This window comes from Xylocopa sonorina, chromosome 10 (assembly GCF_050948175.1).
Source record: "Xylocopa sonorina isolate GNS202 chromosome 10, iyXylSono1_principal, whole genome shotgun sequence".
Classification (NCBI taxonomy): Eukaryota; Metazoa; Arthropoda; class Insecta; order Hymenoptera; family Apidae; genus Xylocopa; species Xylocopa sonorina.
Window position 1 is genome coordinate 11,710,572 of NC_135202.1, and position 25,149 is coordinate 11,735,720.

The 25,149-nt window shown below is 36.1% G+C and overlaps 8 protein-coding genes across 13 annotated transcripts; 3 read left to right on the plus strand and 5 right to left on the minus strand.

Moving 5' to 3' along the window:
* The first annotated feature begins 52 nt into the window (after nucleotides 1-52).
* Nucleotides 53-7,832, plus strand: Stat92e (Signal transducer and transcription activator Stat92E). 2 transcript variants are annotated; one of them, XM_076903184.1, is made up of 11 exons: nucleotides 53-297; nucleotides 831-984; nucleotides 1,062-1,218; nucleotides 1,314-1,660; nucleotides 1,739-1,882; nucleotides 1,958-2,426; nucleotides 2,513-3,185; nucleotides 3,285-3,458; nucleotides 3,541-3,775; nucleotides 5,921-6,086; nucleotides 6,656-7,832. In XM_076903184.1, the coding sequence occupies exons 2-10, from the start codon at nucleotides 857-859 to the stop codon at nucleotides 6,084-6,086; spliced, it is 2,493 nt and encodes an 830-aa protein (XP_076759299.1). In that variant the 5' UTR covers nucleotides 53-297; nucleotides 831-856; the 3' UTR covers nucleotides 6,656-7,832. The 2 variants fall into 2 exon arrangements, with proteins under 2 accessions (XP_076759299.1, XP_076759298.1); XM_076903183.1 differs by lacking the exons at nucleotides 53-297; nucleotides 6,656-7,832 and adding an exon at nucleotides 387-450 and having other exon boundaries at nucleotides 5,921-6,425.
* On the minus strand, nucleotides 577-13,102 carry Pi4kiialpha (phosphatidylinositol 4-kinase II alpha). 2 transcript variants are annotated; one of them, XM_076903189.1, is made up of 7 exons: nucleotides 12,616-13,102; nucleotides 12,389-12,507; nucleotides 11,820-12,312; nucleotides 11,393-11,658; nucleotides 11,169-11,308; nucleotides 10,979-11,071; nucleotides 577-588 (listed from the first exon to the last, which is right to left on the minus strand). In XM_076903189.1, coding segments are annotated over exons 1-7 (1,404 nt in total). In that variant the 5' UTR covers nucleotides 12,908-13,102; the 3' UTR covers nucleotides 577-587. The 2 variants fall into 2 exon arrangements, with proteins under 2 accessions (XP_076759304.1, XP_076759302.1); XM_076903187.1 differs by lacking the exon at nucleotides 577-588 and having other exon boundaries at nucleotides 10,316-11,071.
* LOC143428379 (uncharacterized) lies at nucleotides 7,931-9,762 on the minus strand. The gene is made up of 5 exons (XM_076903186.1): nucleotides 9,435-9,762; nucleotides 9,031-9,351; nucleotides 8,706-8,958; nucleotides 8,331-8,602; nucleotides 7,931-8,234 (listed from the first exon to the last, which is right to left on the minus strand). Exons 1-5 carry the CDS (start codon nucleotides 9,758-9,760, stop codon nucleotides 7,949-7,951), a joined length of 1,458 nt encoding a protein of 485 aa, XP_076759301.1. The 5' UTR covers nucleotides 9,761-9,762; the 3' UTR covers nucleotides 7,931-7,948.
* Nucleotides 13,103-14,795: 1,693 nt separating the features above from the next.
* Exd2 (Exonuclease 3'-5' domain-containing 2) lies at nucleotides 14,796-17,393 on the plus strand. Its single transcript, XM_076903185.1, has 7 exons — nucleotides 14,796-15,074; nucleotides 15,252-15,393; nucleotides 15,464-15,763; nucleotides 15,849-15,973; nucleotides 16,064-16,476; nucleotides 16,555-16,931; nucleotides 17,035-17,393. Exons 1-7 carry the CDS (start codon nucleotides 14,836-14,838, stop codon nucleotides 17,233-17,235), a joined length of 1,797 nt encoding a protein of 598 aa, XP_076759300.1. The 5' UTR covers nucleotides 14,796-14,835; the 3' UTR covers nucleotides 17,236-17,393.
* Nucleotides 17,394-17,508: 115 nt separating this feature from the next.
* On the minus strand, nucleotides 17,509-18,321 carry Blp (mitochondrial import inner membrane translocase subunit Tim16). The gene has a single exon (XM_076903192.1). It carries the CDS (start codon nucleotides 17,987-17,989, stop codon nucleotides 17,588-17,590), a length of 402 nt encoding a protein of 133 aa, XP_076759307.1. The 5' UTR covers nucleotides 17,990-18,321; the 3' UTR covers nucleotides 17,509-17,587.
* Nucleotides 18,322-18,508: 187 nt separating this feature from the next.
* On the minus strand, nucleotides 18,509-20,789 carry Fntb (Farnesyl transferase beta subunit). 2 transcript variants are annotated; one of them, XM_076903190.1, is made up of 7 exons: nucleotides 20,643-20,789; nucleotides 20,230-20,346; nucleotides 20,022-20,141; nucleotides 19,701-19,939; nucleotides 19,329-19,629; nucleotides 19,013-19,254; nucleotides 18,509-18,874 (listed from the first exon to the last, which is right to left on the minus strand). In XM_076903190.1, exons 2-7 carry the CDS (start codon nucleotides 20,341-20,343, stop codon nucleotides 18,685-18,687), a joined length of 1,206 nt encoding a protein of 401 aa, XP_076759305.1. In that variant the 5' UTR covers nucleotides 20,344-20,346; nucleotides 20,643-20,789; the 3' UTR covers nucleotides 18,509-18,684. The 2 variants fall into 2 exon arrangements, with proteins under 2 accessions (XP_076759305.1, XP_076759306.1); XM_076903191.1 differs by lacking the exon at nucleotides 20,643-20,789 and adding an exon at nucleotides 20,441-20,633.
* A 110-nt stretch (nucleotides 20,790-20,899) lies between these two features.
* LOC143428384 (uncharacterized) lies at nucleotides 20,900-22,488 on the plus strand. The gene has a single exon (XM_076903199.1). The coding sequence runs from the start codon at nucleotides 20,904-20,906 to the stop codon at nucleotides 22,476-22,478; it is 1,575 nt and encodes a 524-aa protein (XP_076759314.1). The 5' UTR covers nucleotides 20,900-20,903; the 3' UTR covers nucleotides 22,479-22,488.
* Nucleotides 22,489-22,635: 147 nt separating this feature from the next.
* LOC143428648 (free fatty acid receptor 4-like) lies at nucleotides 22,636-25,074 on the minus strand. Of its 3 annotated transcripts, none has more exons than XM_076903690.1 (5): nucleotides 24,930-25,074; nucleotides 24,471-24,698; nucleotides 23,801-23,983; nucleotides 23,535-23,732; nucleotides 22,636-23,379 (listed from the first exon to the last, which is right to left on the minus strand). In XM_076903690.1, exons 1-5 carry the CDS (start codon nucleotides 25,035-25,037, stop codon nucleotides 22,738-22,740), a joined length of 1,359 nt encoding a protein of 452 aa, XP_076759805.1. In that variant the 5' UTR covers nucleotides 25,038-25,074; the 3' UTR covers nucleotides 22,636-22,737. The 3 variants fall into 3 exon arrangements, with proteins under 3 accessions (XP_076759805.1, XP_076759806.1, XP_076759807.1); XM_076903691.1 differs by having other exon boundaries at nucleotides 24,471-24,667; nucleotides 24,930-25,054; XM_076903692.1 differs by lacking the exon at nucleotides 24,471-24,698.
* Between the last annotated feature and the right edge of the window lie 75 nt (nucleotides 25,075-25,149).

A 25,149-nucleotide genomic window follows, 5' to 3' on the forward strand; every position in this document is an offset into this window, starting at 1 on the left:
CCCTCTCCCCTCGGTGTCGCGCCATTTACGGTAAGAAATTCTCGGAATTGTTCGTTCGCGGCACTCCGTTGTCGTCCGCGCTGATAGGAGTAACGCAGAAGGGGGAAAGTTATTGATGAGATTCGCGCGTGCGACCGGTATTCGCAATCATTACGTTTATAATTATTGCGCGGTAGACCGAGTTCAAGTGTGGTACAAAGGTTACGATTCTCGTTAAATTCAGCCGGACTGGAAAAGACAGATAACAGGATCGTATAACAGAAATCCTAGTTGCGCGTGTCTTCGGACTAGCAGCAGGTGAGCGCCAACCAATTCTTAATAGCGAATGTCTCTCTCTTTTGCCCCTCCCGCTTTATCTATTTATGCGTTACTCTGATACATCACGTTCTTTCCAAACTTCCATGCGATGCGTTCCATGTGTTAAATTTCCTTAAAACGATCACATCATCGGTAAAATTATTTTCGTTACCTTATCGCAACTGTATAGAATTATTTTTCGAAATAATATTGATCAACTTACAATTTTGCATACTTCATTTTCCGACAATTGTATGCTTCTTTATCATATTATCAAACATTTCTTTCTCTTTTATTATGCTGCACGTCTCTGTAATTAACAAGAGGAATTAACACGGGAACTTTTGATAGATATATTTTTCTACACTTATATATAATATTAAATATCAATTAAATACGAATAATAGAAACTTGTAGTCTATTGCTAGTGTGTGGTTATATTATTGTACTTGGATGTTGATGCTTTTAACATGGTCGATATTAATTGTCATAAAAATAATAATAATAATAAAACTAGAAAATATATGTCTTAGGTAAAGGATTCACAATTGATATCAAAATGTCATTGTGGGCAAAAGCGCAACAATTACCACAGGATGCGTTGCAACAAGTGCGTTCAGTTTACGGGGAGCATTTTCCGATCGAGGTTCGACATTTTTTATCTTCTTGGATAGAGGAAAAAATGTGGTAAGTTAATCGTAACATATCTTTATCAGTCTATTTAGATTGTTAGATTGTTTAATGCAACTATATTTTCATTCTAGGACTGATGTGGAACCAGACAATCCACAGCACGAACAATACATAGCTACTCTTGTTAGATCTCTGATACAAGAATTGGAAACTAAAGCAACTTCTTTAAACACTGACGATATGTTTCTGACGAAATTAAAATTAATGGAAGCTGCAAAAAATTTTCGTGTAAGCTATACAAGTACTACAATAATTATCACAATTGTTAATTCCTATTAACAATCATATTTTATTTGTATTTTCCTTTTGTTGTTCTAATATAGCAAAGGTATACTCATAATCCAGCGGCGCTGTTTAGAATAATTAGACATTGCTTAGGGACAGAGATGAAGTTAGTAGCACAAGTGGAGAATTTAGGCGGCGCTTTGATGAGTATGGCAGGAGGACGAGTAGGGTTGATCAGCGACGCAGTCGCTGAAATAGCTCAACACGTAGAGTCTTTGAGACGTAGAACACAGGAAACAGGAGAAGATTTAAGGAAAATGGAGCAGGAGCAAGAGGCATTTGCTATTAGTTATCACGAATGTACCAAGTTGAATGCTCATCTACAGCATCTTGCAACACAACCACAAAATCAGCAAAATTTGGATCTAGAAAAAAAAATTAGACGGTAATTAAATGCTGTTAACAATTACAAGGGAATATCTAGAGACTTGTATTAATTTGAGACATGAAAATGGTATTGCAGACAGAAGGAACAACAGGAACAGTTATTGAATCATAAAGTAGCGGGTTTAATGCAATTGCGGTTGTCATTAGCCGATAAGCTGAAAGATACTATAACCAAATTAAATAGTTTGCAGTCTAGAGTCTTAGACGATGAACTTATTAGGTAAATTTTGGTTGATTATAATCTTCTCATTGAATAATATCGTATATATTTTGAGCTTAAAATGATTTTTAATAGGTGGAAGAGAGACCAACAGTTGGCAGGGAATGGTGCACCATTTAACAGTAATTTAGACTCTATTCAAGAGTGGTGCGAAAGTTTAGCTGAATTAATTTGGCTCAATCGGCAACAAATTAAAGAAGCAGAACGTTTAAAACAAAAGTTTGCGCTAGATCCACCAGGAATGCAAGATATTCTTCCTACGTTAAATTCTCAAATTACGCAACTTCTTAGTTCGTTAGTTACCAGCACGTTTATTATAGAAAAGCAACCGCCTCAAGTAATGAAAACTAATACTCGTTTCACAAGTACGGTACGCTTACTTGTTGGTGGCAAATTAAATGTTCATATGACTCCACCTCAAGTAAAAGTTAGCATTATTAGCGAAGTTCAAGCGAATGCCTTATTAAAAAGTGATAAAATGGCGAAAAATGGAGAAGCTAGTGGTGAAATTTTAAATAATACAGGGACAATGGAATATCATCAAGTAAGTGAAAAGGAATAACAATTAAAATAACCTAAATTAATAATATTGCTATAAAAAAATCGAAAAAATATCATTTCATTCCCTAGGCAACGAGACAACTTTCTGTAAGCTTTCGTAACATGCAGTTGAAAAAGATTAAAAGGGCAGAGAAGAAAGGAACGGAATCTGTGATGGATGAAAAATTTTCGCTTCTCTTCCAATCCCAATTTAGCGTTGGAGGAGGTGAATTGGTCTTTCAGGTTTGGACATTAAGCTTACCAGTTGTGGTGATTGTACATGGAAACCAAGAACCACACGCGTGGGCTACAGTTACTTGGGATAACGCGTTTGCTGAACCAGGAAGGGTACCATTCGCAGTACCCGATAAAGTTCCATGGGGTCAAGTGGCTGAAGCGTTGAACGTTAAGTTTAGATCGGCGACAGGTCGTTCGTTAACGGAAGACAATTTGCGATTTCTTGCGGAAAAAGCGTTTCGCGGGGGAAATACGGGTGGGCAAGATTACTCTAGTTTGCTCTTGAGTTGGTCACAGTTCTGCAAAGAACCGTTACCAGAAAGAAATTTCACCTTTTGGGAATGGTTTTACGCTGTGATGAAACTAACCAGGGAGCATCTGAGAGGTCCGTGGATCGATGGTTACATATTAGGATTTGTAAGAAAGAAACAAGCGGAAGAAATGTTGGCGAATTGTGCGACAGGAACTTTCCTAATGCGTTTCTCAGACTCCGAACTCGGTGGTGTCACTATCGCCTGGGTTGGTGGTAAGTCTACACATTTTTAGTTGTCTTATACCAAATTCATCGGTCATTTTATCTTATATCCGACTAATGTTAAATTATTTTGTACTAAACGACTTGTAGATCAGACGTCTGACAGTTGTAGACCAGAAGTTTTTATGTTACTACCATTTACCAGCAAAGATTTTGCGATTCGTAGTTTAGCTGATCGTGTATCCGATTTGCAACACTTACTTTACCTCTATCCAGATTTGTCGAAAGATCAAGCATTTTCCAAGTATTACACACCGTATTCGGGTAAACACTTCATCTTTATCTGGTACTTTTATTTTCTTTATTTGACATTTTTGATTGATTCGAGCGATATATTCTATCATAGAAAATCAATCTACATCGACGAATGGATATGTGAAACCGTTGTTGGTAACGCACGTGCCTGGTTGGGGTGGACCAGGTGTAGGAGGTCAAACACCGTCCCATTCTTCCGTAGTTGGTGTAGGAAGTAGCGGTCAAAGTGGTCCCGGTGGTAGTTATCCTGCGACGCCATCCACCATGTTTCAAGCGCACAGTCCTGATCCGTCTGTAACGCGCGATACGCCATCGGTGGCTTCCAGGTCAGTTCCCTGGGTCTAATGTATCAATCATTTCATTTATCTTTTATTTTTATTATCATAAGCTATTATACAAATGTCGGTACAAGATATGCAAAGATTATCTTTTTTTCTTTTTTACTTTTCAACGATATATTCTGAACAAATATATGTAAGGAGTGAGTCTCAATTCTTAAGAACATGTTATGTCGTATCCGGTGACTGCAACAATTATTTAATGTACAATATTATAAGGCTAATAGTGTATCGAACGCACTCGGGTACTTAAAGTTTCGTCAATTAAAAAAAGAAAAAGATTAACGGATCACTAATGAATTCGTAACAAGTAGAAACGAGACATTCCTATAATCGACAAATACTTTGCATGTCTTTTATATTCTGTTCGTGCAGATGAATGTCAGTATTGTTTTTTTATGTTTTCCTTTTGCGAATGTTTGGCAAATACTATAGTTTACAGTGATATAGTAGCTTCAACATTTTATAAACATTTTCCTATGAAATTTTGCAATTTTTATACTATTATTATATCATGAAACGAAAGTATAAGTAATATTAAGTGGTATTAAGCGATTTTTATTCATAAGAATATTGTACGCTGAAGAATACTGGGTGCATAAAAATAATTTTCATGAAACATATACAATACTTATAAATAACTAGTCTATTGACATTGTTTCATTTAATTTTCTTCTATACGCATATATATTTTGTTTCCATTTAATTTAATTTTATTTTAAATAACGTTTGTGTCACCCAGCACTCTGTCTTGATATTATAATTTTTTAGTCATAAGTAATATAGTATTAAGTGACATTATCAGAATATTTCTATATAGATTTAATAATGTCGCTACTGAACCTCCGAAGTCCTCCTTAGAGAAGTTTATTTTACGAACGGAGCAGAACGTGAATATGTTTTTAATGAAATGATTGATAAATTGTGATTGTTACATTCATTCCAAGTACGTAACGCTCTGTCGCAGAGTAGTTGGATAATATTTGAAATTTTATAAAGTTGCTTGTAAAGCAAATCACAATAAAATCCGTTCAACGGATGAAATAGACGATTCGAGGACTTTTGGACGAGTGTGGAGCAATTTTGCCGTTAATCCTGTTTTTAAGCTTTTCTCTCTTTTCGGCTATTTCTTTTCTTTTCTTTTCTTTTTTTTTTATAAGTTATTAACACGCTAATAACAAACATATAGAAAAGACGGATTAAAGAACAATAATACATATATACGTTCCTCTTGTACTGCCAAATTTCATAGATATTCTTTTTCTTTCTTTTTTTTTTTTTTTTTTTTTTTTTTTTTTTTTTTTTTTGAGAAAAAGAAAGAGAGATAGAGAGAGAAACGGCTTATTCATGGCACAAATAAGTCAGATATAAAAAAGGTGTTACTTTGTATTGTACATGTATAAATATACATTTGTATATGTATACGCATATATATGTATTGATAAATTGTTCAACAAGCAGAACCATAAGATGAGTCTACGCATGTGCAAAGTAATGCATAAAACGAGATCTGGAAAAAATCGAAGGCATAGGCCTGGAGCAAGCCGGTACAACCACGACAATGGAAAGTTAAATGCTTAAAAACGCTACTCCCGAAAAAAAAAAAAAGAAAAACGCAGCTCCAATCACGATGGATTTATAGTTACAGTTCTACTACTGGCAATCAAAAATATTTGGTGGCTTTAGTGGCAACGCAACGGCGCTACATTTTCCTAAACAATTCGTCCGAACAGAATCATACGATACGTGTATTAATTATAATGAATTAGGTAATTTGGGGGATGATTCTGAAGTGACCGATCAATTTTCAATTGAGTTGGGGGATCTTTGTGGTTGTTCGTACATAACATGTACTTCCTTTGCCGTGTTGTACCGGCTATCCGGCTAATCGGTCACACGATTCGATGAGACAAGACGAATAGACGTTCTCTCTGCTGATCTAAACGGCAAATTGAACGAACAAAAACAGATAAGTTGAAGAGAGATTGGGGGGGGGGGTTTAATGAAAGAAAGAGATAAAAAAAAGTTGAATCGAATCGGTTTACGTACCGTATGTGATATGTTTGGATTTAGTACGAATCTGTTGTTCACTACTATGCCAGTGATTGGGGTTGTGTTTTTGATTTGTGGTAGCTATGCTCCGGGCCTTGGCCAGTCAAGCGTTGGGCGAACAAATGCGGACATGGACTATGCGGAGCTGTTGAGCCATGGTGAGCTGCCTTCGATCGACGAAAATCTCAACTTGGACCACTTTAGCTTCTCCGAGTTCATACAATCGTACAACACTAAGCCGCAATAGGTATGTCAGGCGCGATATATGTATCTTGTACCTACGTTCTCGATTAATCGTCTTCGTTTTTCTCGTCTTAAACACTCTTTTAATCGTATACGGATCGTTCAACGGATCGAATCCGGGGTTCTTTTCTTAAATTGTTGTTTCATACGGGGAGGGTTGCATAAACGGTCCCATCGTTTGCAATACATTATCTCGTTTACCTATTAATTAGGCTTACTAGGTATGTGCAATATATATCTAAGAGCTATTGTCATTTAGTGTAATTACAAAACGAACAACCGAAATCGCTTTTTATATAGTAACGTTGTCGTTTTGATAATCGGTGCCTTTAAGTTTTAATAATATGATAGACGTTACAAGGTTTTGCGACATGACGCAACTAGTTTTATATCTGTTTGACGGTCATGTAGCCTCTCGATACGTTCAATCATTTCTTAAGTCTTATTCGAAAGGAAAAATTATTACGGTACAAAGCATCACGACCATTGTACTTTCTACAGTCTTAACATTTTTGTACACACACATTTTTAAACGCTTCGGTTGATTCGGAAGTAATGAGAATTATTTTACAGGTGTAACGTTAAATGAGTTTTATGCCATTTTGTTAAATAAGTCTCGACGACGACGTACCACCGTACGATCTACCAAAGCTTTTAATTATTCTTTGAAAGGAAATCTGATAAGGGTGAGAAGGATAAGCGCGAATGTTGATCGGATCTTGTTGGCTGACAGTAGAATCACCGATGATACGTAGAACACAGTTGAATACAGACAATCATTTCCGCGTGCAGTCAATGTAAATAGTGAAATTACGAAAAACAGAGCTTTTAATTTATAGACAAAAAGCGTATGTAGCATCGTGAAACGAGATACGGGATTTGTGCAACGCTAATGTAGAGTGTGTAAAGTTGTGTGACTCGCGTGACCTAAAAATACGTGCCTTACAATTTTCGAGAGAATTTATGGTCGTTATATTTTTTGAGACAATTCTTTAGCTAGTTACATATATTTTTGGTATGTATTTTTCCTTTATCTCACTCATCGATCAGAACACCATTTCTCATATCATTTAAATCTCCTTTTATTATCAAATGTGATTAAACATATTGGGTGCGGTGGATAAAATATACACGAATTACCGAGACAAAGGTCTCGGTAGAACTCTCTTAGGATTCGAAGCGTAAAAAGTTTCTATTGCCGATTTAAATTGATATGATTATTCGTTCTTTTACGATCGTTCCCTCCCCTACAAGTTTATGTACTTTATTAAAAAACTATCAATTGTCATACGCGTATGTAAAACATCGATCTACGCTAAGCTTTATCTTGGATAGGAATGAATGCATCGTTATCCTTATTATATTTACTATATATAATATATATACATATATATATATGTATATATAGTATATGTATACGTACGTATGAACTCATATACGTACGTATATCTATGTATACATGAACGAATGCATGTTCGTGTGTATCTGCGTGTACATACGTGTGTATGTGTGTACGTACGGATGTATGTAATGATAAAATGAACTTCTAACGGGTGTACGTTAATATTGTCTATTGATCTTTTATCAAAGATTAGAGTTTATTTTACTATTGAAAACAATTTTACTGTTTGTAAAAGATATACGTTATTATTAATCTTACTCTTAAACATACAAATAATTACGATATAAGTGTAAAATAAGATGTGTTCGTACCGAATTCACGTACCGAATAAAATAGCTTTTAATTTCATTTTAATGTTATTTCCACGAATCGACAAATTTCGACAAACTAAATACTCTCCTGCGAACGCTGTTACACAAAGGATAGAGATACTAATTGCGATTGCTCGCAGAGGAATGAACAAGTCACGCACAAATTTCCTGGTTGAAAAGCTCGCAACTGTTCCCATTCGCGGTGTTTGCAGCCCCTGCTCGCGATGGAGATAAGCAGTCGCAATCTTCGCTTACACAGATCTCTTCGTAATGTCCAGGTGGCGGGTAACTAGCTTGATAAATGGTATCAGCGCACATGGGATCTGTAGGTGGTTGATATTTGCCTTTGGACGCCCATGGTATACTTTCTTTGGGTAACGGAGTCCAGGACTGATAAGACAACTTATTTATGGTGTCGCACTCCACTTTATCCGGTAATCTTAGGGGAGAAAACCGTGTTATATTTCGTTCAAAAGATCATTGCACAATAGTTTTTGCCGTATAGATATACGTGACTAACAAATTTTTCCTCTACCTGCAGTATTGAGCGACTGGCTTGAAACTTTGGACCCATTCTACTGGACCCGGTTTCGCATAAGATAGTTTCGTAGTGGTTCTATCGTCAATTGGAGTTTCAGCGCTACGAAGATTATCACATGGGATAACTAGCTCAGGTCGTAGCGTTATTTTCTGGACGAAATCGCAGCGACTGGTGGTGTCGGATCGCATTGGTCCATCCGCGATCATCTTTCTGCTTCGAGGTAATATCGGAGAACGTTTCTCGCTTTGTTGCGGCTGATAACTTAGCTGCGCGACAATTATGAAGAAACGTTAAAAAGTAGAATAACCGATGGCAAACGATACAGTGGTTTCGTATGATAATAATTTACAAAGCTAATCAAACGAATACTTTGCTCGTTGTATCTGCCGATATTTTCCCATCCGGTTTCGAGATAGCATTGCAAGGAATAATCGGTTCTACGCGTTCGAGTACAGCAGACTGCAAGTAGCTTTCTTTGTAAATGGTGTTGCCGTGAAATTCACCACCGCAAGGAAATACAGTGGCAGCAGCCGGTCGAACAGGTTTCTCCATGGACAGTTCCTCGTTTCTCAAAAAACTTTCCGAGTATGTTGTCTTGTTGCACATCGCAACATCCGGAGGTCTTTAAACGTTTTCATAGCGAGACACTTACGAACAACCATTTACACTCTTTAAATGTTCTATTCTAATGTACTTATAGATTGGCTTCTGCTGCCAAGGACACGCTTCTCTTTCTTCGATGCGAACAGGCTGATAGCTCAATTTCTGCGTAGTGTCGTGGGGAATTGGCTCGCTGGGTGGACAGTAAACTGATATCGGTTTGAAGTTGACTGTCGGCTCCGTAGCACCAGGATCGACGTAAGAAAATTTCGTGGTGGTATTGGCTTCCAGTTTGCCGGAACTTAAACGAATATTCCCGCAAGGCACTATGAGCTCTGGCTTCTCCACGTGTTTGCGTGGGTAATCCTGACGAACAGTAGTGACGGAATCCATTCGGCCAGATCCGATCATCGTCCTGACAGAGAAAAAGTAAAAAGAACTCGTAACTGATAAGAGTTTCTCTTGATTTTATTCGAGATGTTTTTCTCAACTTGTTACCTTTGGCTGGGTATTATTGGCTTTGTTTTAGGAATCTGTCCGATAACTTTGAAACTCAATTGATTGGTCGTCTCACCGCAAAATCGAGCGTCAGATTTAACGAGAGCAGGCGTAGGTCTGATGGGTCGAGATCGGCTACGTTGCATCTCTGCGTGATCCACGTTCAAGTATGACAAATGGTAGGTGGTGTCAGTCTCAAGCATTTTCGAAGGTGGTTCGTACACTCTTGCGGGAGCGAACGACTTTTCTCGTAACGGTTGTACATATCTCTTGGTACACTGGGGAATGGCGGTGAAACAATAACTACCGGTATACACTTTTATCATTGAAAAGTTGTAACAATTTGGTACAAAATTGGTAGACTCGTTACTTTAACGTTGCACGGGCATTCTAACGATTTCCGAGTCGAAGGTGGGAATTTAGGTTTCATTTTCTTTGTAGTAATCTCCACTACTTCCATTGTGTACTTGGTATTATTATTTCCAGAGATATATATACATATGTGTATATATTTAAAACTGTTTCTTTCTTATGAAAATAGAGTAAAGACGCACGTTATTTGTTATTGATAAATCGTAGTTTCTCAAAAGATTCACAATATACAAAATACGATGATATAAAATAAATAATGATGTAGCAACAAACATCGACCTCCACGTAACATTTTGTGGTTTCCATGAAACAGAAAATTTAGCGGGCCATACTTGGAAGTTGGTATCAAGTCGACATTATTTAACGTAGAAACAAAGTAAGGCCGGCGATAATAAAATCGATTAGATATAATGCATCGTAATTAGAATAAAGGGTGTTTGTGAAAATGTTCAGATCAAAGTGATTTATGCTACTATGGTAGAAGAAACTATGGTAGAAGAATCTCTGTCTTAGCTACTTGTAGAAAATTTATTTCTTTATATGTATCGATTAAAAATATAATGTGAATACGAAGAATGTTTCATTTTAAATAACCAGAATATGCTTCTTTACTATTTTTAGATCACAGTTAAACTTTACGATTCGACAGATATTCCTTCTCGACAGCGTCAAGCAAGAATGCGTGCAAGTCGATGTGTCCTCGAGACATTGGTACATGGAAGACATCGAAAACGTGCAATGCGATTACGTACGATTGTTCGCATCTCATTTATAAAGGGAATGTCGTCTCTATACGTGGTCGTTAGACACTGCCTTCATTCGTCAACCGTTTTTCTCACATCTCCACATACGAAGCATATCGAAAAACATTGTTTTAACATTACATATATTTACTGTATACAATATAATCATACTATGATTTGTTTCAGTATAGTCGAATTAAAAGAAACTGGTATAGACATAAGGTAAATTGAATGTAATCTCCGATAAATCTACACGGGCTATGAAATAGAAACTAGCATTGAAAAAAGGAGGTAGCAATGCGTAATAAAATTAAGAGAGACAGAACGAATAATAAAGATGCGATATCTATGATGCACCGGATAGTTATTTCCAGCCAACACGCCAGAGATATTGTTGTTTTCTCAAATATTCGATCAGAAGAGTTTCTCTAACACCAAGAGAAGAAAGGACTTTTATTCTGGAAGCGCTGTGTAAACGTATCAGAGAACGAGAATAGTCTTGGTGCTCCGTTTCCTTTGGCCCTGTAAAATATCGGAGGTAAGATTACATTTTACATGTTTGCTATAATTACCTGTTGTTATAATATGTGGAAAATACATATCTATATGAATGAATTACTTTTCAACGATCACAGCAGGCATTTGAACCAATTGCACGGGGCTTTTGGCATCCTTTAAAGCTTGTTGCAAGTTTAAGATCTGTCCACGCATTACGCTCATTTGTTTATCAAAATGATGTCGATCGAAACCTTTGTCTTGCTACAAGTATAAATGCTTCACACTATCGATCGGCTGCTTTTAATCAGAGGAGAGCGTACAGATATACTTACTATATAGACTTACTTTGAATAAGTGATATAAATCGTCGCAAAGATCTTGTACAAAATTTTGATCCGAAAGTTGCGGTAACACGAGCTCTCGTGTCACATCGCTAAATGGTTGTTTAGCTTGACTTAACCAGGCCCAGTGATAAGGATAGGCACGCCAGGAATCGGGGTGCTTAAAAGGAAAGGCTAAACCATTATCTATTGCGGCTATTTTCACTTCACCCTGTTCCGATCCGTTTTTTCCCTTACTGTTATCGTACTTAATTAACCAATTATCATTACCTTGAAAAGAAAGACGTCAACGTAATAAATAAATAAATAAAACAGATTCCACGCTACTATTAGCTTTGTATTGGAGTTAATATTCCCAATCTTTTCAAATTGTACTTGAGAAATATGAAAACTATTTTTTTTTGTTCACTAATGCATCAACAGTTAAATACCTCTGTCAGTATTTCTAATTATATAATCCAATATAACTAAGCGCTCGAATTGAAGTTGAAACTCTCGGCTGAGTCGCGGCGATAAGGGTTCGTTCTCCCATCGTCTTAACCAGTAATCGGCATCCTTGTAACCGTCTACGAAAACTTGGAAAGAACCAACTTTCGGTGGCAAACCAATACGATTGAAATGCGAGCCCACTGTCGGAAACTGGTCCATAATGGCTTGTTTCATACGAGCTTTCTGACGGTCTAATCGTGGGTAGTTAAACGTTTTACTGACAAGTTTAACTACTCTAGTATTTGGAACTATGCCTAGACCTAATTTACGGTCAACTAAACTCGCCCCTGCTTCGCTCAGGTATCCCTGATTTGGAATCAAACAACTCCTCCCGAAGCAACAAGGGCAACAAAGTTTGTGCATCCATTTCGTCCATTTCGGATTCAATCTTCCATATGGTTCTTCATCTTTTGGCTTAAAAACACCTATTACTTTCTGTAACGGAAAATATATAGTTGGCCAAGTAGATTTTAACTATCATAATCTCTAAGAAGGAAAAATTCCACCTTACCCCTGTACGATTTTTTACAAAGTAACTGCCGCTAGAACCTTGATATATTCTTTCCGGGAAGATTCCATTATCTATCGCTAATTCAGCTTGCCATACTAATTCAGAGAATTGCGGATCATCTGGAAAGTATAATGCGTACACGTAACCAACACGAGATCTATGCGTCCATTAGGAGGAAGGCAGGGTAAAAATCTACGGGTAATTATATATATATATGTACGACAAACCAGGGAAACGATTGTAGATGACCTCGAGCTCCAACCGACCAAGGAGAGGCTGGCTCTCCCGGTCAATCCCAGGGGAATCAATGGCTATGGTTTGTTCGTTGCTCAGGTTGGGAACAAATTCAACGTCTGGTATCAGCTCGGAACACTCGTTGCTCGCTGGTAAACAATTGTTGGTTGCGATCGAGAGATCCACCAGCGCATCAGTTTCTACCAAAGCAGATGTGTTGGTATTGTTCTGGCTGTGATATTCTCGATAAGGCACGTGCAATTGCCGCTGTTCGGAGTCGCTCATCACAAACGAATCTGCTCGTTGTCCGGCAGATTCCTTCACCGCCCTGCCGCTTAAAATATTCGTTTCTACAACAATCCTATCTATTCCCCCATATTATTCTTATTCCACCTGTCAATGACGCACACGATCCAATTGCTGTTGTCTAGCTAATATTCGCACCACTACGAACCCTAAACTAATCATTGCGTCATTAATACGAACGGTGTTACAGTTTGAACAGTCGCAACCTCTTTTAGTTCCTCGCGTACGGGCATAAAATAACCGAATATATATTTTACGTTTACCACTTATTACATACTAACACTCGTCGTTCCAGCAGACGATATCAGCTGATAGGATTAACGCCATACTTAATTTTTCCTACACTCGTTCAGATTCTTACACGTACGTCTAACACATGTGCGCATAACATTATAGGTTTTCAATTACGGAAAAGATTAATCATTCAACGACGCGACGTGTACAATTACTTTTACGTCTGATCGGTATTCCCGTAAATTGTTCCACGAATAATGAACACGTATCAACTAAACGACCACGATACGATCGATGCGTGGCGTTTCAAATCCCCAATACCGAGCAATGGAATTATAATCACCGGACAATTTTTCATAAATATTGCATTCGTCTAGCCGCAATATTTTCTTCACGTTCCTATACCATGTACAGGATGATTCACCTTAAACGTAATCGCGACTGTGAGAACACACGGGGATTATACTATGCGTAGAGTCGTCGCTAAACTTTACGAGCAGTTGTCAGCAATTTTATTTCCTAATTTTATACGCTTTGGTATTGTTCGTTTGCCATTAGACGACTTAGCTTTCAAATTAAATCGTTTCATTTAAATGTTTTAGCAAAATTTTCATTTCTCTACTACTATCGCCATCTCTTCGAAAAGTGCTCAAACTGCTCGCACATCGTTATCGACAGCGAAGCGAACCGCTTAAAACTACTAGCGCCATCTCTGCGGAAAGTACTGAAACTAATGCTCGACTAGTTTCAACCGTTCTCCGAGAGATGGCGCTAGTAGTCTTAAGCGGTTCACTTCGCTGTCGGTAACGATGTGCGAGCAGTTTGAGCGTTTTTCGCAGAGATGGCGCCACGGATGATGAAAAAAAATTTGCAAAATAAAGGTAGAATATTTATTCTAACAGCGTGTGATTTAAAATCTGAACCAAAAAGAATAAAATTGAAAATATTCAAACGTATCGTAACTGGAAATGAAATAACGATACTTTTGCAACGGAAAAATCGCAAGAAATTCACGATGCTATAAACATCAAATTTTAATCATTAATAAACATCAACGACTAAACAATAACATGATAAATGGTATCGATAGACGGATAGTATCGAAGTAAATGTACGATTTGCAGAGAATTATTTGAACCAATGAAAATAAGGGACGGTCGAGCGTGATAAGAGTGAGAAGTATATAGTAGTAAGATATAGCAATAGTAAATATGTTGCAGTTTTGCGTGATAGCCGTAACCGCGTACATCGGCCGTATCTCGGTAGATACGGATTTTCTTGAACCTCGTTCGGTTACTAACTTATTTCCGTAATTTAAGTTCGTGATGTACGTTTCGTGCATTTACTCAAATACTTTACATAATTTAATAATTCGAGCATACATTTTGCTGAACCCTTCACCTGCGTTGCTCTTCGAATACCGGCTTTTTTTGTTACGATCGATCGATCTATACCTCTTATACTTCAACCTAACGATAAATTTCATTAATTTATGTATTTAACACGTTTAATCGTTAATCGTTCGTGTAAATATTTATATGTCCAATTGAAATATATTGTTGTAAATATATACGTATCAGCAAGTAGTTGGAAAGTAGAAAGGAAACAAATTGTACATAATAATAGCTAATTCTAATTGTTCGGAGGATTAACAAATTTCTGTTTGTAAATTAATGCAGCCTGTAAGAAACAACAACATGTTTCTCGTATGTGTAACTGTCGGCCTTGTACTTTTGGCCTCTAAATATCGTAGGAATGTCTTTCAAACCGTTAAACATCTTTGTCAAACTATAAAGAGTAAAAGTTGCAAGCAAAGGGACGATAGGAAGAAAGATCTTAGAATCGCGCTAGATAAAATCATTTTGGCCGATACCCCGGAGAAATGTGATTACGCCATTCAGCGTATTCGCTGGTAAGTTCATTACCTGTGTGTTTATACTTTTTTTTGTTTTGCATCGTTTCAGCAGAAATGCTCGGGACGTTACTTCTGTTGATATACACGCCTTTTTTCTAATAGCTATGTCGCTGTTCGTAACAATTTCATCTGGCGAAGAAATTTCCTTTCCAATCGTTATATTTTATGTTCAAGCAATTTAACCAATGACATATTGGGCTTCGATTGCGAGTGGGTTAACGAAGGACCTGTTTCTTTGTTACAACTTGCTACCTTTAATGGAGTATGCGGACTCTTTCGCATTGGCAAAATTGGATATATTCCTGAACAATTAAAAGTAAGTAACATTTATTATAGACATCCATGTTTCAGTTAAACGTTATATAATAAGCATCCGTCTGTTTCAGGAATTGTTAGCAAATAAACGTATTCTTAAAGTTGGCGTCGCTTCGTACGAGGATGGGCAAAAAATAGTAGCAGATTACGGATGCAATGTTTGCGGTACAGTTGATCTAAGGACATTGGCGGATCGTGCGAATTTAACTACACTGAAAAGTTTAGCCGGAATGAGTTTACAGTATCTAGGCTTGGAAATGGATAAATTAATAGAAGTAAGGTGTAGCAACTGGAACGCTGGCACGCTTACTGACGAACAAGTAGCGTACGCTGCTTGTGATGCAATCGCGTCTGTTCTTATTTATGACCAGGTAGAACAAAAATATGTACGCTATAAACTGTATAATAATCTGAAAAAGGTGGATGCATAGTGAGAGATAAATATTTCGTTTACAGATCGTGCAGAGAATAAAAGAAAAGTATTCTCTATGGGAAAGCTTGGTAAATTATATAAAAAGTGTATGTAATAAGAATGTAAATACGCAATTTCATACTTTACCCAGTGGTGTAATTGATACGAGGTACTAACAAGTATTATATATCGAAAAATAGTTTCTTATCATCGCTATTTTAATATGTACAAACTGTAGTTTCGATATCTTACATTTTAGGTTCAAAGTTCAAGAAACGCAGATGATTATTAATAAAAAAAACACTAAGAACAATAATTTCGACAAAATTGCCAGAAATTTAAATCGGAATAACAATATTATACGTAAAACTAGTATACCTACGAGAAATAAACCATTATATCATAATTGTTATTTACAAGCACCGGATGGAGAAACATTGTGTACGTGTGATCGTAAGAAAGCGGAATGGTATGTTTCGAAACAATTGGGAGATGTAATCGAAGAAGAACCGTTTACCGTGAGGCTAAAGTTTGAGCCCTCTGGTCGTGCTTTGGGAGAAGTCGGACAGTATTATGCTCAAGTTAAAGTCAATCAATGCGTGGTCTGTGGAACATCGGATAAATTTATTAGGAAGAATGTTGTACCTCGAGAGTACCGTAAATATTTTCCATGTAAGTTGCATATTTGAAGTACAATTTCGGATACACATAATAGAAAGGGATACTAATGAAGCAGCAAATATTTTCCAGTGGTGATGAAAGCTCATCAGTCGCACGATATATTATTATTATGTCCATCCTGTCACGAGATAAGTAATTGCCATGATCTACAGCTCAGAAGAAAGCTGGCAGACATGTGCGATGCGCCTCTTGCTGGTCCACTAACGCATGTGCGTAATAAATATATGAATAACTGGAGAAAACTACATTCAGCTGTTAAAGCGCTAAGAAAGAGAACAACTTTACCCGATGCACGACGCAAGGAATTGGAACATTATATTTTGGAATGTACGAACAAGCAGCAAGTGACACCGATTCTACTTGATGTGTTAAACAAAGAATTAAAAACTGCTATGAATTCGGTGCCTAATTGTGATCAATCTAAATGTCAGCCTCACGGTTTAAAGGTACAAGCATATATATACAGATCGTGTTAAAGTTTGAGGGAAATCTGTGCACGCTTGGAGTCCTCCAGTTACGCAGGAAGTTCTAATAAATTATGTTTTCCAGGTTGTTCAGCATTTTCAAAAAGGGGAAGGGGGATTAGTAGAATTAGAGCGTATGTGGAGGGAACATTTTCTATTGACTATGAAGCCAAAATATCTACCGAATCTGTGGTCTGTTTCTCACAATCAAGAAAGGTTAACTATTCGCCAATTACAGAACAGAATTGAACCGCAAGATGCGAAGGTAGCTGGTTTGGCATGCTGAATTTTAAATATTATGTACCTGAAAGGACTCGTATAAGAGCGAGTACTTGTATTAAAAGACTGTTGTATAAATCTGTATCTTCCTCACGTGCGTATATTTATATATACATGTATATACATATATTATTTATATATGTACAAATACAAACATATACACAAGATCTAACGATGCTTTTCATTTCCTACCTTGTACTTGCTAGTGAGATCGATTACTTCAACTTATTTCGATACTTTGACCAGTAATAGGATATGATTCAATGTCTCATACTATTTTATTTATAATTACAATATAATTCGACATATATACAGACTTCAAAAGTATGCGAATTAAATTTATACTATACAAGAATGTATTAAGATTGTTTATAAGTTTCTCGTTGCGTGAAATCTGTCTTTGGAGGTGGAACTTTCATGTTCTTTAATTCTTCGTCGATACGTTCCTTAGCACGTACAATTTTGGACTGAATATAAAAAGAACCACCTTTCGATCTGTCATTAGCTTCCATGAGATACTTATAATTACGTTCGATAGCTTCTAATTGATCTACTCGGTCAACGTTCAAAATTTGCAGTGCTTCTTCTAATGAAAGTCCAGTCTTGTAATTGGCTGCAACATGTTGAGTACCTCGTGTTCCACCGCCTGTTTTACGTGCTGCTGCTTGGCTAGCTGCTATTTCTTGTCGTAACGCTCGTGCGAATGCTTTCACAACGACTTGCGTTCCCATTACAATTATTTGTACCAAGTGTTTCGCCATAACCTCTTCCCTCTGATTCAGAACGATTGTCAAAATGATTTGCGATACACTTTTCTCCTACGCTTTAACGCACACAGAGAGGATACTTATTTCGAATAGAATTCGTTTTCTACGATGTTCAAATAATGACACTATTTTTTGCAGATTTTACGATGATTTCTTTACATAACGTGTCCTTTGCACGATTTATACTCGTGTTGCACCATTTCACAATGTGTCGCTCGCACCTTTTATTAAATACGCGCAGTACTTTAAAGATCATTTGTATATTAACCTTTCAGTATATAAAAGTAATATTTATAGCCCTCTGTTTCAACAACAATTTCTATAACGTCACGTGAATTTGGTTGCAAATTTTATTGAAACACATTTGTTTCTAACCTTTAGTTTTAGTCTATTAGCGAATAATTTTCGTGGAGACATAGAATACCAACAGCAGATACTTCGTATATTGTACGTTCGAAGATTTTTTTTAGAAAATGCACGAGGTTAAGGTGAAGAAGTATTGAGACTAAAACGTCATCGATATGGCGAGTCGTAATTATTATTACTCTCATTATTAAATAATCTTATATTTACATTCTCTGTTGGTCAATTTTAACACGAGGTGAAATAGAATTTGTTTTTGAACTTTTCACAGAAACGAAACAAAAACATATTATTCTATCGTTATACTTTAAATGTTAAACATATATTCAGTCAGGTATCGGCAGTGTACTAAAATATTTCAATGCATTAGTTGCACAAGAATCTTCTAAATTATACAGAGGATGAATTAATTTCACAACATTTAAGTTTGTCGATCCAATAATCGATGGCTTTGGTGAATGTTGTGCAACCGTTAGCCCGCTAAGCGCGTAACAAGTATGATACACATCTTGAATTCTGAAATAAATACAATTTGTAAGATGGCACTTTTAAATAAATCATATAATTCCCATATACTTGATAAAAATATGATAAGACCAAGGAAAAAGAAATGTTGTTCTCTTATAGTATTACAACAGTATTATTCTATCATACTTTCCAGGTTTGTCCAAGAGGCTACCACGAGGATGTTGGCAACAGATTAATAAATACTCTTGTAAGGCTTCTTGATTGAACAACCAATATGCGGAATTAAATACTTTATTTTGCATAGTTAAAATTGTATGAATCAATGGGAAGGCTCCACCTTGCCAAAACGAATAACAACCATCTACTAGTTTGCCTGTACGCCCTTGGAATCCACCCTCTAGGCGCATTTGTCTGTTTACTGCCCACCTCTGAAATCACATGCATACGAATAAATTTTCTGACTTACAAGTATTAGCAAAAATCATGATCTTATTCTGAATACCAAAAATGATTTCAAGCAACAGAAATGAGGTTTTCCGAGAAGCACGAGTGCTGCTAATCCACAAAATGCATATCCGCCGTGAGCTTCCATGCCGGGAGAACCACCGAAACCACCTTCCCACGTTTGGCATCTAGCTATCCAACTTTCGCATTCTTTGAATAGTTCAGGGGTGTACACATTTGTTAATTTTGCTACAGAAAGGGCGCAATATATTCCCCTGATATCTGTTTCTCCATCTTTGTGCAGACGAAAAGAACCATCCTCTCCATGCAAAGATGCTAAAAATTGTTTAAGCCCTTTCCTGAAACATGTATGTAGATTTAATAACATCAAATCTTATTTCTTCCCTACAATTACGTATATGCAGCGTACCTATCGATTACTTGATACGCTTGAGGAGTACCAATAGTGCATAATGCATTTATTGCTGCGTATGTAGAGGCCAAATGAGGATGTTGTCCAGGACCTCCTCCAAACCCACCTTCCGGTGACTGACATTTAGCCAGAAAACCAATAATTTTTGAATACTCATCGTATTCTAAACGTTCTCCTAAGATTTGAAGAGAATGCAGATTCCAATAACACAACCATGGTCTACTAGAATCTAAATACTAAAAAAGAACAAAAAGTAATTAATACATAAAGTATAAAGTCATCATTTTTTTAAAGAAAATAATTTGAATAATATCATACCTGAAAAGGTTCGCTAAGATGGTATAAAGATTTCTTTAAGAATGCAATGTGTTTCTGTCTTGTTAAAATAGGTTCATTGCCTAATTTGTATATTTCAAGTACATCACTTTCTATACAGTCCTATGAAAAAAAAATGAAAAGAAAGTTATCACATACGGTTGACGAGCTTTTTGTCGATGAGAAAATTGATTATATGTGAAAAGTGTACCTGCTTTACCGAACTAGCGGTTGAATACCCTTCATCGTCTTGTTTTTGTGTTAATATCTCGGCGTAAGTTCTGACGTGTGGTTCATCAAATTCATTAGTCACTGAATTCCACATTATCTATTGAACACGTGGATATATTGCATTAACAATTGGAAGAAACTGATTATCTCTATTAAAATTTAAATGTAAATATAAAAAACGGGAATTATACTATGAGATCTTAATAGAAAATGGTATTCTTTGTCATCTTTTTATGTGAAAAACATTTTGTTTCCTGATGAAATTTCGCATGTTTTACAGTAAACTTTCTAGACAATATACGGTATTATAATAGCTGCACAATTTTCACGTTCAATGCACGCGATAATTATTTAAAGATTAAAAGAGAACGTTAAAATTGTTCAGATACTAACTAATTAGAACTTGCACTAGATGCGTAAATGATTAAAATGCGAGAAGGAAACTTTAGTTAATGAACTCGTCGCACGATGGTGCGCTTCGTCTCTGGTTAAAGTTAACCTAACTCAACTGTTACCTTTATTTATCTCATTATTTTTACGATACGAATATACACACATGTATGTATATATAAAAAGTATAAGAAATTTGGAACATATGTTTGCCACGAGATATATATTCACGAGTAAAAGTAATCATTGTATAAAGTAAATATCATGGACTGTGATAAAGTAATAGCGACAACGGATGAATCCTTTTCACCGAAAAATTTCACTGTTTATACATTTTATGGCGAGAGAACCTGTTTTTGTTGGGATCAGAATAAACTTGTAATATTTCCGTACACAGATAGCAATTATGGAACTCTTCAGGTTTTGATAACACCAGCTCCGATAAAAACTATACAATGTTTTGATGATCGAATCTTTTTAATTTGCATCCCACATGGCATATACAAAGTTATGAGAAATCGAGAATTTGCGATCCTAAGTAAAAGTGCCATTGGAATGGGTACTGCTTTTTACAAAGTATTAAAACCAAGAGCTGGGTATCTCTATTTGGATGATAAAGAAACAAAAGTAAATAAACTGTTGTTTCAACTTTCAGTCAAGGAAATTGATTCTACGCAATTGTGCATTTATCCATTAAATGTGGATAATATCGCAAATGATTTTCTGAAAGTCCTAACGAACAATGATTCTAATATTAAAAATTTATGTATAATTGGCGATGGGCTGAAACTTCTAACATTAGTAAACGAGACTGTGCAAATAATATACAGCAGTGTTTATACTATTAAGGACATAATGCCTATACAAAAATATTCAAAGACTGCTGGATTATTTCTTCTTACTAATACAGATGTTATTATTATAATGTATTCAAAAGACAATATGCTTAGTTTCGAAACAGTTTGTTTAGGTACACAGACACAAGCTGTTTGTGCTGGTTTTAGTCAATCTTCAGAAGAGACATTGTGGATTGTATTTTTGTACAAATTTACATTGTATTATGCAAAAAAACAATTATCAATTGATGATATTCAAAAAATAAGAGTCGGAGGCAAAAGTTATCTTTCCTTACAATTTTGTGATTCCAAGACAATCTTAGGTTTGACAGTAGATAAAGAATTAGTAGAAATTTCTACAAACACGATAGAAAGAGCATTATCAATGGAGTGTGATACTTTCATTAATCTTCATTCTAACATGTTAAAAGGTGCTATGCTTATAATGGATGAAATACACAGATTAACTCAAGAACTGCATTTCTTAAATAAAACATTAATAAAAGAAGAAGACAAACTAAAAAGAATAAATTTATATGCTCATAAGCAAAGGATACGATTATCTCCTAAAATAATGATAAATAGAATAGCTAATCAACTCTTTCTATCAGCAAATTTTCAAGATGCGCGACCAAAAAACAGTCAGATCGTAGTTAACGTAAAATCGCAATACCGACATCTGCTTTGCGCGAAAAAAATAAAAGACCAGGAGACCGTAGTCGACATACATATACCTGAATATGTAACGGAGAATGTTACGGAAATCGCAGTAGATTTAATAGTTTTTAAAAACGAAAGGAATCCTTGGTTACTTATAAAAAATTACGTAATCGATTCTTATCAGGAACAAAATAAAAGAAAAAAACTAAAATCCAATTCTGACTTTATCAGTTCTAAAATTGATAAGCTTCAAGCTTTTATAACCAAAGGAAATGTTAATATGAAAGAATTATCTGATATCAAAAGAAACGCGAGGAGAAAATTTAGTGATATTTTAAGCTAAACATAAAACGTGAACCGACAAATTGTTTATGCCGACAAAGATTGACTAAAACGTTATGGTTATTCGATGTAAATATAATATTCACAAATAAGTATACATCTAATAAATAATAATTTAGAGAAGATGGGTACATTAAATTTACTTATGAATTAAATGAATGTTGACCACCTTAATGCTATTTGCAAGTGTTTCTTTCGATACGAATGCATTTTTCAATTATAAACTATGTATACTGATATTCGATGATGCGATAAGTATATCACAATTTTTCCGAATTTGATACTTCGTCGATACTACCTACTATGTTACAGTTAGAATATTTCTTCGAATGTTTAAATGAGCTTCTTAAGTGTTTAGGAGTTCCAATTGTTTCCAAACGATTTTGAAATGCTTGCAACGATTTCGAGCTTTTCTTCAATCCTGCGTGTTCTGCGTATTTAGAACTATTATTGTGCCTCCTTCGTTTCCACTGCTTCGTAAAACAAACTACTCGAAAGTTTTCCGAAAGTACACCATAGAGAAGAGGATTAACTATAGTGTTCAATTGTGCGACGATCACACTCCAAACGAAATGATGCGATCTCAGAAAGAAATCGGTATCTTCGTTAGGTCTTTTGCCATCAATATAAATCAATAACATCACGATAGTGATTGGAAGCCACATAACTAGTACAGCAATCACGTTCAGCAGCAATATTCGTACAACTCGAAGATGTTTGTATAATCGTGTTTCTTCCTGTTGAGAAAGACTACCAGTGCGTCCTCTTCGACTAGATAGTGATGCTCCGGATAGTTTTCTTCCAGCCCAAGGTAGTAATGTTCCTACTATCGATAGCTCCGAATCTCTTCTACCTGTTGCGTTGCCGCTGCCTCCGCCATCACCACTATTATTTTCTAAACTCTGTACATATTTTCATATTGTGCAACAGTTAATATGTCGTATCGCAAAGTTATCACTGTTGAGATTTTTTAGTAGAAGTTAATATATTAAACGGATACACCCGGAAGTCTCAATAGTGATAAAATTATATCATAGAAATTATAGAAATGAATTACTTGCGGCACGCACGGGACAGCCCACGTACTTCGTGTGTCGAGAATTTTCTGAAAAATTCGTTGGTAGTGATACACCAAAAGAGTCATTGGTAAAAGACAAGCAGAAACGATTATTGGTATCGTGTAACATAGCGAAATGTTCACAACTTTGTTTCTTGGGAAAATCAAAGTGCATATCGTTGAATCGTCAGCAATCTCCTATAACAAGGTATACCGAATATTAGTATAGAGTATTTTTATCGCGTAGTTGTCATCATTTTGCCAACCTTTTGTTTAAACCAAAATACAAGCGGTAGAAAAACGAGGACTGCAATGATCCAAGTGAAAAGACTAATGGTTAATACTTTGACTCCTGTTAAGGCGCTTCTGTATGGTGCCGTCGCTAAACATCGATGCCTGTCCATTGATATAAACGTCAATGTCCATAATAATACGAAGCCACAGACAAACTACAAAAATAAAAAAGTACTGTGTAAATCTCCATGTACATGTGAATACATCGATTGAAAATATGTTGAGAGTCGAAGATCTAATAACAAAAGAATATGGTTTCATTTAAGAAATTCATGTTGCCGCGAATATTTATATAGACGCATTTAAATCATACTTTTAGCAACATCCTCTGCGTACATTTTATTTTTATATTCGCAAAGGAGAATTGATCGGTCAACAGGTAGATAATTAAGAGTAACGGTTTATTTATAAGTACATCCTTCGTGGCTGATTACATACTAGCCTGACTCTGATCCGCGAGGAGTAAAGGTCTCTTAAATGACAATAACTTACCTTGTTATCGCGTATTATAAACAGAGAGGATTTTGTTTTTATATTTAATTAAGACAGCCATGGTTAATGTTAATTAATTGACCACTGCAAAATGAGAATCGATCGTTTGGAATTAAAATGTACAGAAAAAATTCCGATGAATGATTCTACCTGAGTATAAGGTAGTAATTTGCAAATCGTTTCTCCCAGGCGCCAAGATTGCGTGTATCTGGTATAAGCAACCGCTGGTACACCGACTGTAAATAAGAGATCCGCCGCTGCTAAGTTCACCAGGCACATGTTCGTCGGCGTTCTCAGTTCTTTATACCTCAGTATACAGCCAGCCATTCCCAAGTTGCCGCCGATAGCTAAAATGAAGCTGATTGCCAATACCACCACCTGCACATATCGTGTCGTTTACCTTTAATTATAATAATAATTATTCTTGCCACTTCAGAACTACTATGCAAGCACATCTAGGAGGGCGAAAAATGGCACGTGCTGGCGTCTCGCTAATGAGACACAAACTTTCAAGTGATGCTACTACCAATTAATTAACTGCTGCACCCGCAACGTACTTTGAAATTCTGAACGATCGATTTTAGATTGAAGTTAAGTCGAAAAACTCACTTCAATAATCGTGCTAATTCCTCTTCGTTCCTCAAATTGGCTATAATACGTAAAATAGTATCGTGCTCCCCATTCTTCATCTTCACCCCAGAGATAAGACGAATTCATTTTTCTATCGCTTTCAGATTAATCCAACTTCTCGGTTGTATATTCCTCGTAGTTCACATTTTTATTCGTTCTCCAAAAGAAATCCTTTTGTAGGAACATCTTGCATTTCAGA